This window comes from Sus scrofa, chromosome 15 (assembly GCF_000003025.6).
Source record: "Sus scrofa isolate TJ Tabasco breed Duroc chromosome 15, Sscrofa11.1, whole genome shotgun sequence".
NCBI classification, from domain to species: Eukaryota; Metazoa; Chordata; class Mammalia; order Artiodactyla; family Suidae; genus Sus; species Sus scrofa.
Genome location: NC_010457.5, coordinates 45,909,766 through 45,927,741, shown reverse-complemented (window position 1 = coordinate 45,927,741; position 17,976 = coordinate 45,909,766). Strand labels below are relative to the sequence as shown.

Below are 17,976 nucleotides of genomic sequence, written 5' to 3'. Positions count from 1 at the left end.
AGGTAAGGAACAGTTGTAGAAGTTAAGTCACCCAAACTAGGATTTGAACCCAGGCCGTCTGGCTTCAGGGCCAGAGTGCCTCATGGCTTGGCTCTACTTCTAGAACTCGAAGGGTTCTCAGTTCAAGGTTCGGGGGAGTTCCATTTATCCAGCTGGTGGCGAGACTGAGGACAGAGCTGGTTTGGTGTCACTGCTCCTGGATCGTCCCCTGTCTCCTTACATACCCACTTTACCACCAGCATGCTGAAACAACAACAGATTTTGATTTAGCTACATTTAGCAAGTGATAAGATCATCTGCCACATAGCTGTGACTGTCTGGAGAGTTAAAGAGTAAGGGGCTTTGCCAGCCCAGGAAGCTGGTCTTGTTCTAGCTTGTGCTAAGCACTTTCTTGCTGTTGTTTTTATGGCTGCACGCACAGCATACAGAAGTTCCCGGCCTGGGCCCGGGATCAAATCCGAGCTGTAGCTTCAAGCATATACCACAGCTGCAGCAGCACCAGATCCTTAACTTAATGTGCCATAGCAGGAACTCCTGAAAACATTTAATAAGACAGGATAATAGAATTGTTGGTTTGCAGAGTTTGAAGGCACAGAGGTATCGCCCAGTGGTCATGGCCCCTTTTTGCCAGGACAGTTTTAGGCAGAACCCTGATATATGAAGTAAATAGAAGCAGGGCTGCCCTGTTAGAAGCAGTGGGGCGGGGGGAATCCCAGACCACACAGAGAGGAGATGTCTCTGAGACACTGGAGCACAGCCCCAGGCTCCCCAGATCACTGAGAGCCTCACACCCTCATCAGCCCTGCGTTTACAGGGTGCAGGAAAGGGGGTAACTTTCCAAGGATACACAGTCTGTGTCCGCTCAGGCTGGGACACACAGTGGATTTTGTTCCTGGGCTTTGTGCCTATTGGAGGAATGGATAGACCTCGGTGTCATCCTGGACTTGTGCCCTGAGATCCAGTCAGTCAGGAGACTCAGGTTATTCTGACTTACTCTCTGTACCACACTGTCCAGCATGCACCATTTCTTCCTTTCACCTTCCGAGTCACTGCCCTCATCCAGAGTCTGTCACCTCTAGTTCAGACAACAGAGGCCTTTAGTTAAAAAAAGAGGAGGACAGGCACGGCTGTTCCTAATGTAGAGTTCTGATCAAATCCCTCCTCTTCCTGGAAGCCCTCCAGATTCCCTCTGGAAGATCCCAGGTCTTGGCATAGCTTGGCCGTCATGAGCAAGAGTCTGGTTCCCAGGCGTCTTCGGAACCACCACATGCTGGGGTTTTTGGAAAGCTGTGTCAAGGTTTATACCTGTGACTCTGTAGTGAGCGCTCCCTTCTGCCCAGCCCACCTCCTGTGTCCTGGACAAGCCTCCCAGGCCTGCATGCCCACCCCCATCTGTCTGCAGTGACATTCCTTTCCCACCCTCGTTCCTCAGAGGTGCTTTTTCTGGAGTGACCCTCGCCTTCCTCAGACTCCACATCACTCACTGGAATCCTCGCTGAAAATATTCATTCTGCTTGGAAAGTAGCTGCTACCCCAGGCACCCCAACCATGATTCAGAAACTGAAAGGTTAACTCCTGGCCCACCAGAGGCTCTCTTGAACCCTGTTCTGATGGTCAGCCTCTTCTTTTCCAGTTGGTTAGTGTCTGGCTCTACTAGTTTCTCGGTTTTTTGACTGACACCCTGCCCCTGCCCTTCACTCACCTCTGTGTGTCTGTGTGTCTTGCTTCCCCAGAAAGGCCCCCAGCCGCACTCTGAGCTCTGTGCTTTTAGACCTAGTCATTGTCATTTCTGCATTTTCAGCAGCAATGAGCATAGGGTCTCACTGCTGCTAAGCACTTAAATATTATCTGATGATGAATTGAGCCAGGGGACAGTCAGATGGACAGATGTCCCATAGCAGATGTCACAAGAATGTACTTTTCATAGTTCTCGGTCTGTATGTTATGATCCCATACAATGCTTAGATCTTATAGCCGGGATCAAGGCATTGACAATCTCCAGACCAAAGCCTCTGCTTTCCCAGGGTAGAACTTGGCATGCATGAGGGCATCCAAGTTCTCTCCCAGGGCAGTTCGTTCTGTTGGAGCTGCAGGTGGCTGTAGGCTTCACAGGAAGGAGATCAGTGTCGAGTTTCAGATACTCTTGCATAACTGCACTGCTGCCTATGTTTACCTGGTACTCCTACCTAAAATCCTACCTTGATTCTATGCCATGGGTGAAATGATCACCTAGCCATGGTTCCTTTTGTAGGACAGTTACTTGCCTTGTGCCTCAGGCAAACTTCCCACATGCCTCAGACTGAGCAGTGGGCAGGGACCTCACCTGTCAAGCAATCCAACCAACCACCTCTCAGAGGAGGGCCCCGAGGGGCAGAGAGTGTGCCCAGTGCCTGGAACAGGCTGGGTGCCCTTGGTGGTGCCAGACTGCCTTCCCCCTTCTGACATGAGTCAGAGGTCAAGGCTGAGGACTCCAAGGCCTCTTCTGAGTGCAGGCAGGGGCTGTTCTGGGGACAGACTGTATCCCATGAGCCCTCCCTTTATCCTGCGGGGTGGAGTGGGGTGTCCAGAACAGCTGAGCCAGTCCGCTTGCCTTCTGAGCTGGGCCAGGTTGAGGTGACCTGTGACCGGTGCTGTCCTGCCCTCCCCAGCACACTTCTTTCCATCATGGGGCCGTGCTGAGTATTTTTGTCTCCCCCTGGATGGAAAGTCTGTGTGCGGGGTTTGTTACCCCACGTCCTGCACGTGGCGGGCTATGGCAGGTGTCCCAGTTAGCCCTCATATTTACTCTGCCCCAAGTCAGGAACTGACAGGGACTCTAGCCAAGCAAGTGGCAGAGAGGCAGCGGCACTGCTTAGGAGGTTGAGGGGTAGCCTCCAAAATGGGGTGCATATGCCCCGGGTGGGGTAGACCATCCACTGGGTACAGGTGGATGTATTAGAACTTCCATAGGTTTTTTTTTTTAGCTTTTTTAAAAAAATTCATACTTGTGTGTATTATAATATTTGCGCATATCTGTAGTTTATAAACAAGTACACCTACATATTGGGGATATATTTATTTATGATTTTTGAGGCATCATCAAACATTTAGAGAACCAGAAAATTAACTCCTTCTCTGCCATAAGTGTGGCAAAATCCCAATGAATGCCGTTTTTAGGAGAATTTGTTAGTTAGGGAGGGGGAGCAAACCTGCTTTTGACACTGGGTTGTGATTTGTGTCAAATTGGTCTCTCACTTCAGGAGAATCAGGTTAAATCCAAAATATGTTTTGCCTTTGGACTCAAAAATTGACTGTGTAGAAAGACGCCTCATTAGGACAGGGATTTATTTTTTCTTGGTTTTGTTCCCTTCCGTGCTCCCTCCTCCCCAAGGCTAGGGCTTGACTAGAGTGGGTGCCCTGTAAACATTGACGGTGAGTATGAATGTACCTTTTTCTTGAATGACAAGTATCATGCTGGAGTTCCCATTGTGATCCCGAATCAGACTAGTAACCACGAGGTTGCGGGTTTGATCCCTGGCTTCACTCAGTGGGTTGGGGATGCGGGGTTTCCATGAGCTGTGGTGTAGGTCGCAGACTTGGCTTGGCTCCTGGGTTGCGGTGGCTGTGGCTGTGGCCAGCAGCTGCGACTCTGATTGGATCCCTACCTTGGGAACCTCCACATGCTGCAGGTGCGGCCCTAAAAAGCAAAAAAAAAAAAAAAAAAAGGATACAAGTATCTTGCTGGGTTGACCACTTCAAGTCAGTGTTTGAGTTGCCTTTTCTTTGTTTAAACCTTTGCCCAATGGCAGGGTGCAGTATCTGAGATTTGCTTTTAGATCTTTTTTTTCTTTTTCTTTTTTTTTAGTGGATATAGAATGAAACAATACTGGCAAAGTGTTGATCATTATTGAAACTGGACCTGGGGTTGTGGGTACATGGTGGCTTCTTATACTACTCTCTATATTTTTGAATCGATTTGGAAATTTTCATAATAAAAATTTCAGCAAAACATGAAGGACCCCAAACCAGTGTCATCTGTTCCAAGGAGGTACCGTCAGATGGGACAGTCTCTTTTTTTCTTCCTTCCTTCTGTTAAACGCTGGTTATTCTATAATGCTCTGCAAGTGGTTAGATGTGTGTTGTCTTTAGCTTCCCCAGGGCTCATCACCGCTTCTTACAGTTAACCCGAACTCTTGGTGTAATTCGAGCTCACCAGTGCCTCCCTCGGCCCCTCACCCAGGGAACAAAATCCTGATTCTCCTTTTCTCTGTCTCTTGTGTCAGTTTCTTCCAGCACCACTGAGGGCGTTCCCCAGAGCTGAAATCTGTAAAGGCTCAAAGGGGATTTGTCCCACACTTGGGAGAGGCTAGCCTTGCTCTCCCACTGGGCAGAAATCTTTTATTCTGCCTTCCACTCACCCCTGCTCTATTGGCCGTTTATCTCTAGTTTATCCATCCCTCTGAAACCTCGATCTATTTTGAGAGGTGTCAGTAACTCTACCCAACCTTGTGTCCCCTCAGCCTTCTTATCCAGGTCACTGACATGTGATCGCCGTGACCTCTGGGAGCCACAAGGACTGGGCCTGCTTCTTCCTGAGCTACTGAGGCCAGCTGCTGCTCCGTCTGCCCACAGGGCTGCCCTCCTGGGAGGGCAGAGTCCCTGGCCTCTGGTTTATGTCACTGTTGTCCTTAACCCACCTGCCACCCTGCTCGCTCCCAGCACAGGCTGGCCTTCAGTGCCACCCGCCCCGCCTTCCCCGCCTGTGCCTGCAGCCCTGGCTCACTGGACTGCCCTCCCTCTGGCTCCAGCCCATACAGGGTGCCCTCTCTCTCCTCTGGCTCTGGAGCCCAGGGCCCTGTATAATTGGGTTGACTCTCACAGGTGGGTTAACTCCTGCAGGTAAGCATGGCTGGCACAAACTTAGATCTGTATTTTTTTTTTTTTTTTTTTCTTTATCTTTTTAAGGCTGCACCTGCTGCACATGGAGGTTCCCAGGCTAAGGGTCCAATCGGGGCTATAGCTGCTGGCCACAGCCACAGCAACTCGGGATCCAAGCTGCGTCTGCGACCTATACCACAGCTCACGGCAACATCGATCCTTAACCCACTGAGCAAGGCCAGGAGTCAAACCTGCATCCTCATGGGTACTAGTCAGGTTCATTTCCACTGAGCCTCGACAGGAACTTCTTAGATCTGTGTTTTCTGAGAGAGGCTTCACGCCACCCATCACTCTGCTGGGAGGACAAGTTGCTACCTTGAGACCTTTCCAGAGCAGGTGGGAAATACATAAATAAAAGAGGAAATGAACTGACCTGACCTAGTTATAGCTTCTTTATCTTGAGAAACTAAAAAGAAAAAGAAAAAAAAATACAGCAAAGTACAAAGAGTAATAACACCATAACACAAATACTCATAGAATTGATGGTTTTTAACATGGTCTGTTTTCTCTATACGTCCAGCCATCACCCATAGTTTCTGCTGGACTGGGATCCTCTTATTTACTCCCAAATGCCAGGACTTCATGGACACCTTCTGCCTCTTCTAGCGTCTTGGAGATGCTCCTGGGTGTTGCCGATGGGGAGGGTCAAAGCCTCCTTCTGTCCCCCTCCCTTCTCGTCCCCTCAGGGGCCCACCCAGGCCATGGGGGCAGGCTCAGGGTTTTGCAGCTTACAAGCACAGCCAGCCCTGGACAGTGAGCTCCAAGCCTGTGGGTCTAGCATTCTTTCATGATTCTGTTCTGTCTCCATCCATAGCCACCATCGGAAGTTACTGGCTTTGGACAAAGCATTTGAGGGGACCCCAGGACTTTGGTGCCTCCTCTCTGTGCAATTTCTCAAACAAATGGACTTCCCCCAGGCCCTGAGGCCCTGAACAGAGGAGAGCTGCTGCCAGCTGGGTCCAGACCTGTGACAGGACACTGGTCCTGTTTCCTGTTCCATTGTTCTCCCCTTCTCTCCTCCACGGAGCCTCCTGCCTTAGCTTTACTTTGTGGTTCATTTCAGCCAGAGAGGAGAGTCTTGTCTTCAGGCTGGTCTTATTTCGTCCTCTAGCTGATACAACAGGCTCTCCTTGTGTTGCCTAACTGCCCCGGACCATGGTGTCATGCTCCGTAACATGCAGGCCCACAGGCATGTTAGAACCCTCCCCGGGCCCAAATCAGCTGAAACAACTTGCCTGTTGGATCCCGCTGCTGAGCGGGAGGTTTTACCTGCAAGGAGACTCTTCATCTTGGTTCTTCAAGAAGCTTGAAGTCAGCCTGACTAACAGGCCTCCTGGTCTCCAGCAGCTGAAGCAGAGCCGGTGGCCCAGGGCTGCTTCCTTCTCTGGCTCTGATCAGGAAACTTCTCTGCCCCCCTGAGACATCACTTAATGGTAGCAGATTGGTGTTTGAAAACCAGTGGAAATAGCTTGTAGCCTCTGGCCTATTTGGAGTCTTAAATCAGGGCTGGGGAAAGAGGGGTAGGTGAGGTGACAGCTGGGAGTGGAAATGCATGGCGGACATGGAGGCAAAGGGAGGACCTGTGGGGCTTTGAGGGGTGAGCAGTGCAGGAAGGAAGGGTTTGGAAGAGGAATGGAGGTGGCGAGCACTGTGATACCTGCCTTCATGGCCTCACTAAGGCCGGGGGGAGAGGGGGGCAGGTTAGTCCAGAGCAGTGAGGGGAGAGAATGGAATGTTCTGGAGGCTTACGGACCCCACAGGGTCGAAACCCCCTCCCACTTCATGCTTCTACCATCCCTCTCCAGACTTAAGAACTCACCCTTCCAATTCCTTCTCTTTTTTCCATTAAAAAAAAATTTATTTTTTGGCTGCACCCACAGAATATGGAAGTTCCCAGGCAGGGATCAAACCTGTGCCATAGCAGGGACTTGAGCCACTGCAATGACAGTGCCAGAACCTTCCTTAACCAGCAGTGCCACAAGACTGCTCCTCGTTTTTCTCTTTGCATGCACTTAGTTACCAAATCCTGGTGGGTTTTTCTTTTTAAATGATTCATTTTTTTTTAATTCTGGTAAAATATGCATAATGTAAAATTTACCATTTTCATCATCGGTAAGCATGCAGTTCAGTGGCATTAAGTGTTGTATAAACAGTACCGGACTCTAGTTCCAGAATTTCTCGTCATCGGAAACAGAAACTCTGTACCTGGGAAGCAGTAACTCCCCATCCCCCACCCCTATTTCTGGTCTCTGTGAATTTGCCTATGTTAAGTGTCTCATATATGCAGAATCATACAATGTGTGTCCTTTTGTGAATGGCTTCTTTCACTTGGCCTGACGTTTTCTAGGGTCATCTGTGTGGTGGCAGGTATCAGAATTTCCTTGCATAAAGGCTAAGTAGCTTTTCAGCAGCGTGTGTGCAGCAGGCTCTGTTGTCCCTTCCTGTGTAGATGGACAGGGGGAGTCACATCTCAGCTTTTTGAAGCCTTGTGTGTCCTGGCTTTTTGTCATCCTCTGCGTTGTCTCCCACCTTTGTGTAGGTTTGAATCACCACGTGCCTGGGTCCCAGCCTCTTAAGGTCCATAGGCTTTGGCTGCCCTCAGCCCTGGGCACTAGTCCTGCTTTTTTTTTTTTTTTTTAAGGTTTTTATTTTTTCTATTATAGTTGATTTATTACATCGTTCTGTCCATTTCTGCTGTACAGCAAAATGACCTAGTCACGCATATATTTTATATTTTTAATTTTATTTATTTATTTATTTATTTAATTTTATTTTTAGGGCCGCACCCGTGGCATATGGAGATTTCCAGGCTAGGGGTTGAATCGGAGCTACAGCTGCCGGCCTACACCACAGCCACAGCAACAGCCAGATCCGAGCCATGTCTGCAACCTACACCACAGCTCATGGCAATCAATGCCAGATCCTTAACCCACTGAGTGAGGCCAGGGATCAAACCCACAACCTCATGGTTTCTCGTCAGATTCGTTTCCACTGCACCATGACAGGAACTCCTGGACACATTTTTAAATAGCTGTCCTAACATTATACACGTGTGTTCCTGTGACTTGGGACCATTTTTGCCGTGGCAGCTGCAGATGGGACTTCAAAATATAGTTCCACTTCAGCAGCTTAAACGAAAGAGAAAAGGGGAAAGATGTGCCACAGAGAACTGTTCATCCTCAAAAAGTGACTTTGCAGATTCCAGAGACCCTGTTGGAAAGAGCATGTTCCAGTGAGTAAAATGTCCCTGAAATGTGAATAGAAAAACAGGAACTCTTTCTAAAGTAATGTATATTGTTGTGTGACTTAAACATGTAGCTCTATAAATGTAGAAACTACAAGTAGACATTCGAACATTTCATCTAGTCCCTAAAAGTGTATCTGTTCCAGTTGGACACGTTGTATCTGGAATTTCTTTGTTTTGGGGCATATGTGGTAGCTGTGGCCTGTGGCCAGTGGGAAGGGGCAAGGCCTGGTCTTAATCTTACTGGTTAAAAATTAGTCTAGCTTCATACTTGCCTATAAGAGCTTTGTGTCGCACTCTCTCTCGGACAGTTTTAAGGGGAGAGGCAGGGAGGGAGTGGTTGAATGTGAAATGATTCAAATTGTCTCGACCATTTCAGTAAATCAGTTTTCTAAAAACGGAGCATCTCTGCTCCCTTTCTCTGTTTAAAATCTCCTAAGAAATGGAATTGGTGATCCACAGGATCACTTCGATGAAAATTAAGTGGGTGTAAAGTTTACTGTGCTTCGTTGCGCGGCAAGGCCCTGAGGCAGGGGATGGGGAGAATTCCCTGTGGAACTACTTGCTCCTTTGCCTGGGCTCCTGAAGTGCTCACGGCAATGCCAGAGTGGTCCCTCTCCTTCGTCTGCTCAGGATGAGGAGACGGTTCAGGGCAGCAGCGGCCACAGTCAGGAGGCCCCAGGCCAGATGGGATGGGGACAGCCACCTCTGCCTTCCTTTCTAACAGTGGCCTGGCGCCTCTGTAGAGCTTCTGATCCTCCCACTCGAGGGAGAGACTGATTGCTCTTTTGGTTCCCAAGGGGGCAGTTTAAGCAAATCTAGCCTTAGGTGGTTTGCCAGCCAGGGTTAAGGAGCAGGAGGGCAGCTGGTTTGGAGAGGCCCGTTGAAAGAACAGCGCACGGCCCGGCTGCTGCTCTCTTGTTCCTCCTGAGGCTGAGCCCTGCCTGGCCAGTGCCAGACAAAGAGGGCACTTTCAGGCCTCTGTCAAGGGGCTATTGTACAGGGAGGAGGTGGAGCGCCAGCTTGGCTCGCGGCTGTGAGGAGCGATGTCAGGAGTTGGTCTGCTGCTGCCGGGCTCGGGTGCCGCTCCTGTGGGCTTGTTTGAGGGATGCGTTCCTGGTGAAGGCCATCCAGCTGCTGTTGTTCAGCTGGATGAAAGCTTGAGGCACTTAAGAAGGAGAGAAGCATGCGGCTCACCCAGTTTTTTGATTTATAAGTGACACGAAGAAAATAAAATGCTAGTGTAAGTATCAGTTTGCAGAATTGCAGGAGCTGTGTGTGTGTGTGTGTGTGTATGGGTGCACACGTGTGGCCCTAGAGAATGATGCCCTTGTGAGTCACCTCTGGCCCTGAGCCACTTCTTTCCTGGTGCAAACAGAATGGTAAGAGGTGAACTTTGTGTGCAGTGGACCTTGGACCCACATGCTCGGAGGCCAGGGGGCTGGGATAAATGCCAGTGGTTGTATAAGACGCAGCGAGTGAGATGGGTTTCAGAGGCCGAAATGCCATGCAGCGTGAGTGTTGGAGGGGCCAGGAGAAGCCACCTGCCTCATGGTTCCTAACCAGGGGGTGTGGGCTGAAGGGGGCTTGTGAGCCCCAGGTGCAAAGAAGTACGTGAATGTTCTCAGGGAAAGCCTTTCCAAAACACCGACCTGATGCTAATTGTCATTTATTAGCCAAAGTCTGGGCGGACAGGTACCAGGATCTCTGCATTCAGACAGTCCGGTTTCTCTTCTGCTGCCTTGTTTATCTAGACCCACCCAGGCTTGTCTGAAGGCATCCTCCGCTCTGGTTCTTTGCACTGGGCTTGTGCCAGCCTCCGCAACCAATGTTGGCTTTCCTGTCTTGCAGTTTGAGACCCCAGCCCTGTAGGAGGTCTGGAAGACTCGACTGAGCAAGCTGGCTTTCTGTGGGCACGGGAGTAGCTGTAGGGAAGGAGAGGCTGGCTGCCAGGAGTCCTTGTGTGTTCAAGAAATACTGGCCGCTTAAGCCCTTAAGCCGATTGAATCATGTTCTTAGCAAACAGCACCCTGATTATATGCCTGGACTATAAAAACTTCCCAAGATGATGATGTGAAAATTTGCTTTTGAAAGAATTAGAAAAATATTCTGACTAGAGCACCATTGGAATAAGAATAAAATCTGGGTTTTTAACCACTTGTTGGCAGGTACTTGAGTCTTGATACCTCTTAGAGACCTGCTGGGGTTGTCTTTATACATTAAGGCTATTTATTGTGGCTAATATTCTTTGAATGTGGGTCTGCTTCCAGTTCTGAATAAGCCCAAGTGCCTTTTTCTTAATAGAAGTTAAACAGAAGGGAAAAGATTGGTGAACTTCTCTGTTCACATTTAAGAGTTGTTCCTAACATGGATCTAAATGAGGTATTGGCTTGGTTCTTCACTGCGTGGACTGCAGTTTTCCCACGTACAGCATTAACCAGTTTGCTCAGCAAAGTTGGTTTGCAGCTTGTTCCTGGGCTGCCAGCTAAGAGGTATGAATTAAATTACTGTAGCTTGTCATTGTCATGCACGAAAGAAATGAATTTAGGAGTTCCCATCATGGCTCAGCGGAAATGAATCCGACCAGTAACCATGAGGATGCAGGTTCGATCCCTGGCCTTGCTTAGTGGTTTAAGGTTCCAGCATTGCTGTAAGCTGTGGTGTAGGTTGCAGGTGCGGCTTGGATCCTGAGTGGCTATAACTGTGGTTTAGGCCGGCAGCTATAGCTCTGATTCAACCCCTAGCCTGGAAACCTCCATATGCCATGGGTACAGCCTTAAAAAGACAAAGAAAAAAGAAAAGAAATTTAGCTGGATTTAAATCTATAGCCTACGGCAAGTTCTCATGTGGCTCAGAGGGTTAAGAATCTGACATTGTCACTGCAGTGGCCCAGGTTGCTGCTGTGACATGGGTTTGATCCCTGACCTGGAAATTTCCACATGTCACAGGCACAGCCAATAAGTAAATAAATACATAAACCCTTAGTATTACAGATTAGTACCTAAAAAAATGTTCTTGCATGGGTGCTACGAAATCAGTAATTTTCTGTTTTGGGGTGTTTGGGTTTTGTTTTGTTTTGTTTTCTTTCCTGGACTTATTTCCAGAAATTAGACTCTTTCTTAGTTTAATGCTGTCCTCTTATAGCTACTGATGATGCTTAAGATTAAAAAAAAAACAAAAAACACCTGTTTATGACTGTGTCTGTGGAGGGATGATATAATATTCTTACACAGGGATGTAAGCCTTTTGAACAACCCAGTGAATCTGCATACTCTAGGTTTTATGGAAATGACCTCAGAGACTCTTGGGAGGAAGAGGGAAGGGCAGGGGCATGTGTGGAATAGGGCAGGGAACTGGCATTCCGACCTGACGTGCTGTGAGCAGATGAAGACAAGCGGGAGATAGACTGATTGGAGGGAGAAGCAGGTGTGCACCTTAGCATAAGGTTTCTGTGCATCCACAGAGTTGCAGTATTGTTCATGAACTCTGACCACCTGGTGCCAGTAGGGGCCTGGGCTCCATCTATCTGCTTACCCTCAAAGTCTCAGTGTAAACATGCACCCCTCCAAAGGGGCTTCCCTGATCTCAGGTCTTAATCGTGGTTACACTTACCCCACCCTGCAGTCTAACTTGGTCGCCTCCTCTCTAGCTGGTTAGCCCACTGAGAGCCAGGCCAGGTCATCAGCACCCAGCTCCTAGCACACAGTAGAGGCTCGGGTTTGTTGAATGGCTGGAGTAGCTCAGTGAGAGCTATGAATTCATCTAGGAGAAATCTGCTGTCATATACTACTGACAGACTCTTCCTTCCTTGATCTGTTTTATGTCGGTTTGGAATAACCACCCAACATCTGATCATTCATTTCAGTGTTTTTTTTTTTTTTTTTTTTTTAAATATGCCCATTGTTTCTCATTGGGAAGCCCAGCAGAAAGAAAACAGTGTCTGTCTTTAGAACTGGCACTGGCAGTGACACTAACTGATGCCTGTCCCTGCCCAGGGGTGGAGCAGTGGGGTGACTGCTCCCAGCTCCTCATTGGCCCATCCACCGTCTCTTCTCCTGGGATGTCAAGTATGGATTTTGTCTGCTAGTTACCTTTAGCCCAGTGGGCAGAAGCACAGGACTGGGCATGTGATGAGTGCCCAGAGAGACCGAGGCAGGCCAGGTCAGCCCCGCCTGAGCTCCTCCACCCCCTGCCCCACCCCCACCCTGACGCCTGGTCTGCTTCTGTAGTGGTGTGTCACCCAGCAGTCAGCTGTTGGTGGCACAGTTGGTGAGTGGCTTTGTAAGCCCTGGTGCTTTTTGTCCCACAGTTATGGCCTGGAGAAATGCTCTTATCTGCTCCTTCTCTGTTGTCATGTTAAAACTTCAAAATTTCCTGAGTGGGTGGGTGGGGGAGTGGGGTATGGAGCTAGTATATGTGCGTATGCCTGTGCAGGGCTGTTGTAGCCCCAGATTGCATTATGTTGCCCTCTAGAGTATTGATGGCCAGTGAAAACACCTGATATTCTGCAACTCGGTTTAAAAAAAAATACAATAGTATAATTTAAATTTAAAGCGTATTTCTATATTTGAAAGAAGGAAATTATCTCCAGTCTTGTGACCTAGCTGTTAAAAAGAATATATAATAAGGAGTTCAAAAATATCATCTCAACTTATAGTTAAAAGATTAACACTTGTTGCATTGCCTGGGAGTTTTTGAGCAAAGTCTTTCAGATCATTTACTAGGATTTCCTTCCCTGTACTAAATAGAATTATTCTTATTTGCACATTAATTTTTTATACCGATGTGTATATAAATTATCCATAATATTCAATTGGAGGTTTTAATATCCATGGGGTTGTTTATCTGATTTTCTTCTGTGTATTTTGGTTTCTTAACTTTGTAAACTCCTGGTAGTTAAGTATAGTTACCTTCTTTATTCAGAACTAATCACACAATAATGGTAGAAGAAATGATAATGATGCCCAGCACTGACTGAACAATTCCGATGCCTCACACTGTTCTAAGCTCTTTATGTGAGCCATTTAGTCTTTATAAAAACCCTGAGAGATAGGTCCTGTTTTTATGGATGAGGAAACTGAGGCACAGAGAGGGAATGTGATTTGTCCCCAGTCACACACCTAATGAGCTGGGGAGGCGGGCTTTGGCTCTGGAATCTGGGCTCTTAAATACTATTTTGTACTTTCTCTCAAATACTGGCTATAATCTCTCTCTTGATATGTGCTAGATGAATATCTCTAGATATTTATGCATGCTCATTTATAATTTGTTTTAGCTATAATAGCTTGAGGAATATGAAAGACACTGTTTCATCAGAATAGCCAACTACAATTTCCCCAGCCATTTATGGGGTTGCTTTTTTGGTACAAAGAGTGTGGGAAAGGTGGGGAGTTCCAGTGAAAGTCAGCCTGGTCTGTTTCACCAGCTGGGGAGCCCGTGCTGAGCTTTGTTAAGAGGTAAAACCTGATGCCCCAGGTGGTGTGGGCTAGTTTCTGCCTCTCTGTTCTTCTCCCCATTAGCCGTGATCATGAGACTCAAGTGCATTTGACTAGATGGCCGAGAACAGGGAGGGAATATCAGGCAAGAAAATGGTAACTTATGCCCCTTCTTTGAACATCGTACAGCATGCATTCTAAGTAAATCTTCTTAACATGGCTCATGAAAGCTTTACACAAGATGATAGAAGTGAAACCAATTCCTAAATTGTTTTTATAAAAGTGAAATTTGACAGCCAGAAGAAGACCTGGCCCATCAAACTGGGCTGGGGGTCTGGAGCAGCTCTTGCCACCCAGAATGAACAGGACTTTTTCTCTCCATAGACTGCAGCATAGGGCACCGCCAGCCCAGGATGATGCAAGCCCACGAGCTGTTCCGGTACTTTCGGATGCCAGAGCTGGTTGACTTCCAGCAGTACGTGAGGACCCTCCCAACCAACACGCTCATGGGCTTCGGGGCGTTCGCGGCGCTCACCACCTTCTGGTACGCCACGCGGCCGCGGGCCCTGAAGCCGCCATGCGACCTGGCCATGCAGTCGGTGGAGGTGGCGGTAAGTGGAGCCGGCTGCCCGCGGGCCCTCCCTCTCTCTGTCTTTCCCCAAGACTCCATAAAGGCGATGAGCAAGATCACAATCACAGGCAACGTGGGTTTACCTGGGCACTTCGTTGGTCAAAATGTGCTCATCCAAGAGAATTCCAGCGGTGATAAGAGGTGGAGGCCAGAATGTAGGGCAGGGAGACGCAGCGGGTGGTGCTGGCTGGGTGTCTGCCCACTTCACACGGAGCAGAGGCTCATTCTCCAAATCACGGGGGCCTTCTGCCCTGTGCTGGGCTCTGGAGGACCCCGAGAGGGGAAAGGACAGGTGCAGGGGTCTGCCCTCGGGGCCCTTGTCCCACCAGAGAGGAGGAGGGTTGTCAAATGTTAGAGAATGAAGGGTTTCACCTGTAGTCATTCTGATACTTGAAAGATCCTCCAGCAGTTGGAAGGGACTTGGGGATTTCTAATAGGAGGACTAGCCTAGGAGCCTGCTAGAGGAATGTGGCCACAGAATCTAGGATGAGCGTGGAGAAAACAAGGGCATTCGAGAGGCGGTGAGGGTGGGTTGGATGCCGTGCTTGTGTGTAACTTGGGCAAGTGAAGGGCCGTGCTCTCATCATTATAAAAACCCAATGAGAGGAGTTCCCATTGTGGCTCAGTGGGTTAAGAACCTGACTAGTATCCATGAGGATTCAGGTTCGATCCCTGGCCTCCCTTAGTAGGTTAAGGATCCAACATAGTCACAGGCATCATAGGTCACAGATGTGGCTCTGATCTGGCATTTCAGTGGTGTAGACCAATTCAGTCCTTAGCCTGGGAACTTTCTAATGTGTGGGTACAGCCCTAAAAAGAAAGAGGAAAAAAAAAAAAAAAAACAGTCACAGAGTGAGGTCCATCATTTGGGCTCACTGGCTGAGATGATAGGTCCTTCCCTAAGGGGTCGTTCCGGGTACTCCCTCCTGAATCTCTTAGGAGAAAATATGGAGTAGCCAGGACCCTTCAGCTACTCTCTGTTTTGTAGCACCTTGTTCTTCCCTACCCAAGTCAGGGTTCATTTGCAGGCTTTATTACTTGCCAAAGAAGAACGTTGTGAAATGCTTTTTTCATTTACTGCTTTTAGATACAGCGGTGAAAGGTCCACCCCCCCCCCGCCCCTGCCCCCTCCCACCAGGCTGATGGCCGCAAGAAGAGAGTGTGTCCTTCCAGATAAAGCCCTGGCCTGACTTGTACCTTTCTGTTATTTATAGGTTTTCAGTTCTTTGTCTCATTTCAGACAATTTCTTGGATTTATTAGCATGAAACTCTTAAAATACATAAAAGATGTGTCAGTCCGATTCATGCCAAAATGTAAAAATAGAATGGACTCCTGCTGAGAAAAATGACTTTGTGCTTTATTTCTCATTAGAAGATAAACTTAATATTTCACAACTAGTTATATACCAATCGTGAGTAGAATTTAATTTTTACTGATAGATAATGTGTGAGCTTTCTGGCATCTTCTCTCCTGGCAGAGGACCTGGTGTTTCATAGTAGCATTGCCATCACTATGAAAAGAGTACTTGGCAAGCGCAGTTTTAAGATATTTATAATTTAGCAGTAACTGTTAAAAAAAAAAAAAAAGCCAAATTCTTACTGTATGAGAAATTGGGGAAGCACTTACAATGTGATTTTTAAGTCCCAACTTAGCATAAAGTCATTGAGCCTTATTAAAGTAATCATACATGTCCTCTGTAGAACAATTTAAAAATACAGGTAAGCAGAATGAAAATGTAATCTCTAGTTCCATTACCTGGTACATGGGCTTCCCAATTTTTCTCTTTGCTTATAGAAATAGATTTAGCTCTGATTTTCAGAATTTGTAGGTCTTAGGAGGAGACCAGAATTTGCTTTGCATTTCTAAAAAAGAGCTTAAAATGTTGAGTTTAAGATTATCTTTGGGGTTATGATGCTTAGTAATTTTAGATGCTTTTATGTAGATAACATTGTCATATGGACTTCCATGGCAGAAAGAGGAACTTCATTCATTTCATAATTCATCAGGGGCCTCTATATCTGGCACTGCTATAGGGGCTGATTGCCAGAATAAAATTTCGTTGCTTTGTTCCTGCTTTGAAGACAAGTAGGCAGCACTTGCCCGTCCCCACCCTCACCCCCGCCCCCCACTTTGTGAAAGCAGTTTTTTTCACCCTCCTCTTCCTATAAACTTTACATGGCTGTTAAAATGAGAGGAATCTGCCCTTTTGGGTTTGGCCGCATCTCATCACTACCCACACTGACTATTTCCCAGTTACACTTTTTTTTTTGTTTGTTTTGTTTTGTTTAAAGCAGCAACACAAAACTTCCTGATAAGTTAGAGCTTTTAAGATTTCCTTTCGCATATCAGGGTAATAAGGAGGATTTAGTACCTGTGCTGTACACCTGGGCAGGAAGGGCAGTGTAGACACAAACTATAGATTAAGATAAAAAAGCTTGAGTTGGCAACAGAATCCCAAAAGTCTCTCTCAAACTTTTGAGCCTGGTTTGATCAGGACCCTCTGGGTCCCTCTGTCTCAGGTAGAGCTCACCACCTGCAACAAGGTTTGTCTTCCAAAATGCTTCTCTGCTATTGCTCCTTACCTTGGAGCAGTGGATGAAAGCAAGTTTTGGGGTGTATTTCTTTTCTTTCACTTTTTTTTTTCTTTCTTTTTTGGCCTCCCTGGGGCATGTGGAGTTCCTGGGCCAGGGATCAGATCCAAACCACAGTTGCAACCTATGCTGCAGTTACGGTAACGCTGGATCCTTTAAACCACACTGTGCCAGGCCAGGGATCGAACCTGTGTCCTGGTTCTGCAGAGACACCGATGATCCCATTGTGCCACAGTGGAGTTCCTAGTTGTCGTTTTTGTTTTTTGTTTTCCCCATCACAAGTGATATGCAGGTGTTCTGGTTTTAGCTGGTCTCAGCCTGTTGTCTGGAATTGAGGTCCCCATGTCCCCCTCATGAAGATGATCTCCACTGAAGGGACTAGAAACCCTTTGGGATGGGTCAAGGCCCAGACCACACTGGTTGAAGTTGTAGGACATAGGAGAGCACATTGGAGCTGGAAGGGACCAGAGAGGCAGGGAGATGTGGCCAAGGATGAACCGGCCTATCTGCTGGACCAGGTGGCTGTGGACAAGCTCACCCAGCCTGACCTTGATTCTCCATCCGGAGAATAGGATTGACCCTTCCCACCATGCCAAGAGGCCGCACGGATGTGGGCGGCATGTCCACTGGGCCTGTGAGAAATGTTCAGTAGATGTTAATTTTCTTCTTCCATAAAGCTCTTCTCTTATAACCTTCACTTTTTTTTTAAGGGCCACCACACCTGTGGCATAAGGAAGTTCCCAGGCTAGGGGGCAGATCGGAGCTGCAGCTGCCGGCCTACACCACAGCCACAGCAACGCCAGGTCCAAGCCGTGTCCACGACCTACACCACAGCTCAGCACCACCAGATCCTTAACCCACTGAGCGAGGTCAGGGATTGAACCCACATCCTCATGGATAGTAGTCAGATTCGTTACTGCTGAGCCACAAGGGGAACTCCCGTAACCCTCACGTTTTATGCATAAGAAAACAGCTGCCCCCGAAGAGGTGAATTTATTCTACACAATGACTGGAAGCCTGGAACTCTTTTATGCTGCCTCCTAACTGTAGTTGAAAGTTACGTGTAATAGCTAGGGCTCTTCTCGGGGGAAGGCTATATCAGAATAATAAGGAAACTTTAGATCCCTCTAGGTAAATTTAAAGAGTCAGTTTCTAGA

General features: G+C 47.7%; 1 protein-coding gene across 9 annotated transcripts in view; it reads left to right on the top strand.

Moving 5' to 3' along the window:
• Positions 1-17,976, top strand: part of ACSL1 (acyl-CoA synthetase long-chain family member 1) — a 69,470-nt gene that overhangs the window by 8,586 nt on the left and 42,908 nt on the right. For 6 of the 9 annotated variants that reach the window (XM_005671708.3, XM_005671707.3, XM_021074708.1 and 3 more), the window contains 1 exon segment: positions 13,981-14,207. In XM_005671708.3, the coding sequence (XP_005671765.1) occupies positions 14,010-14,207 (198 nt within the window). In that variant the 5' untranslated portion in view covers positions 13,981-14,009. 9 annotated transcript variants of the gene reach the window in all.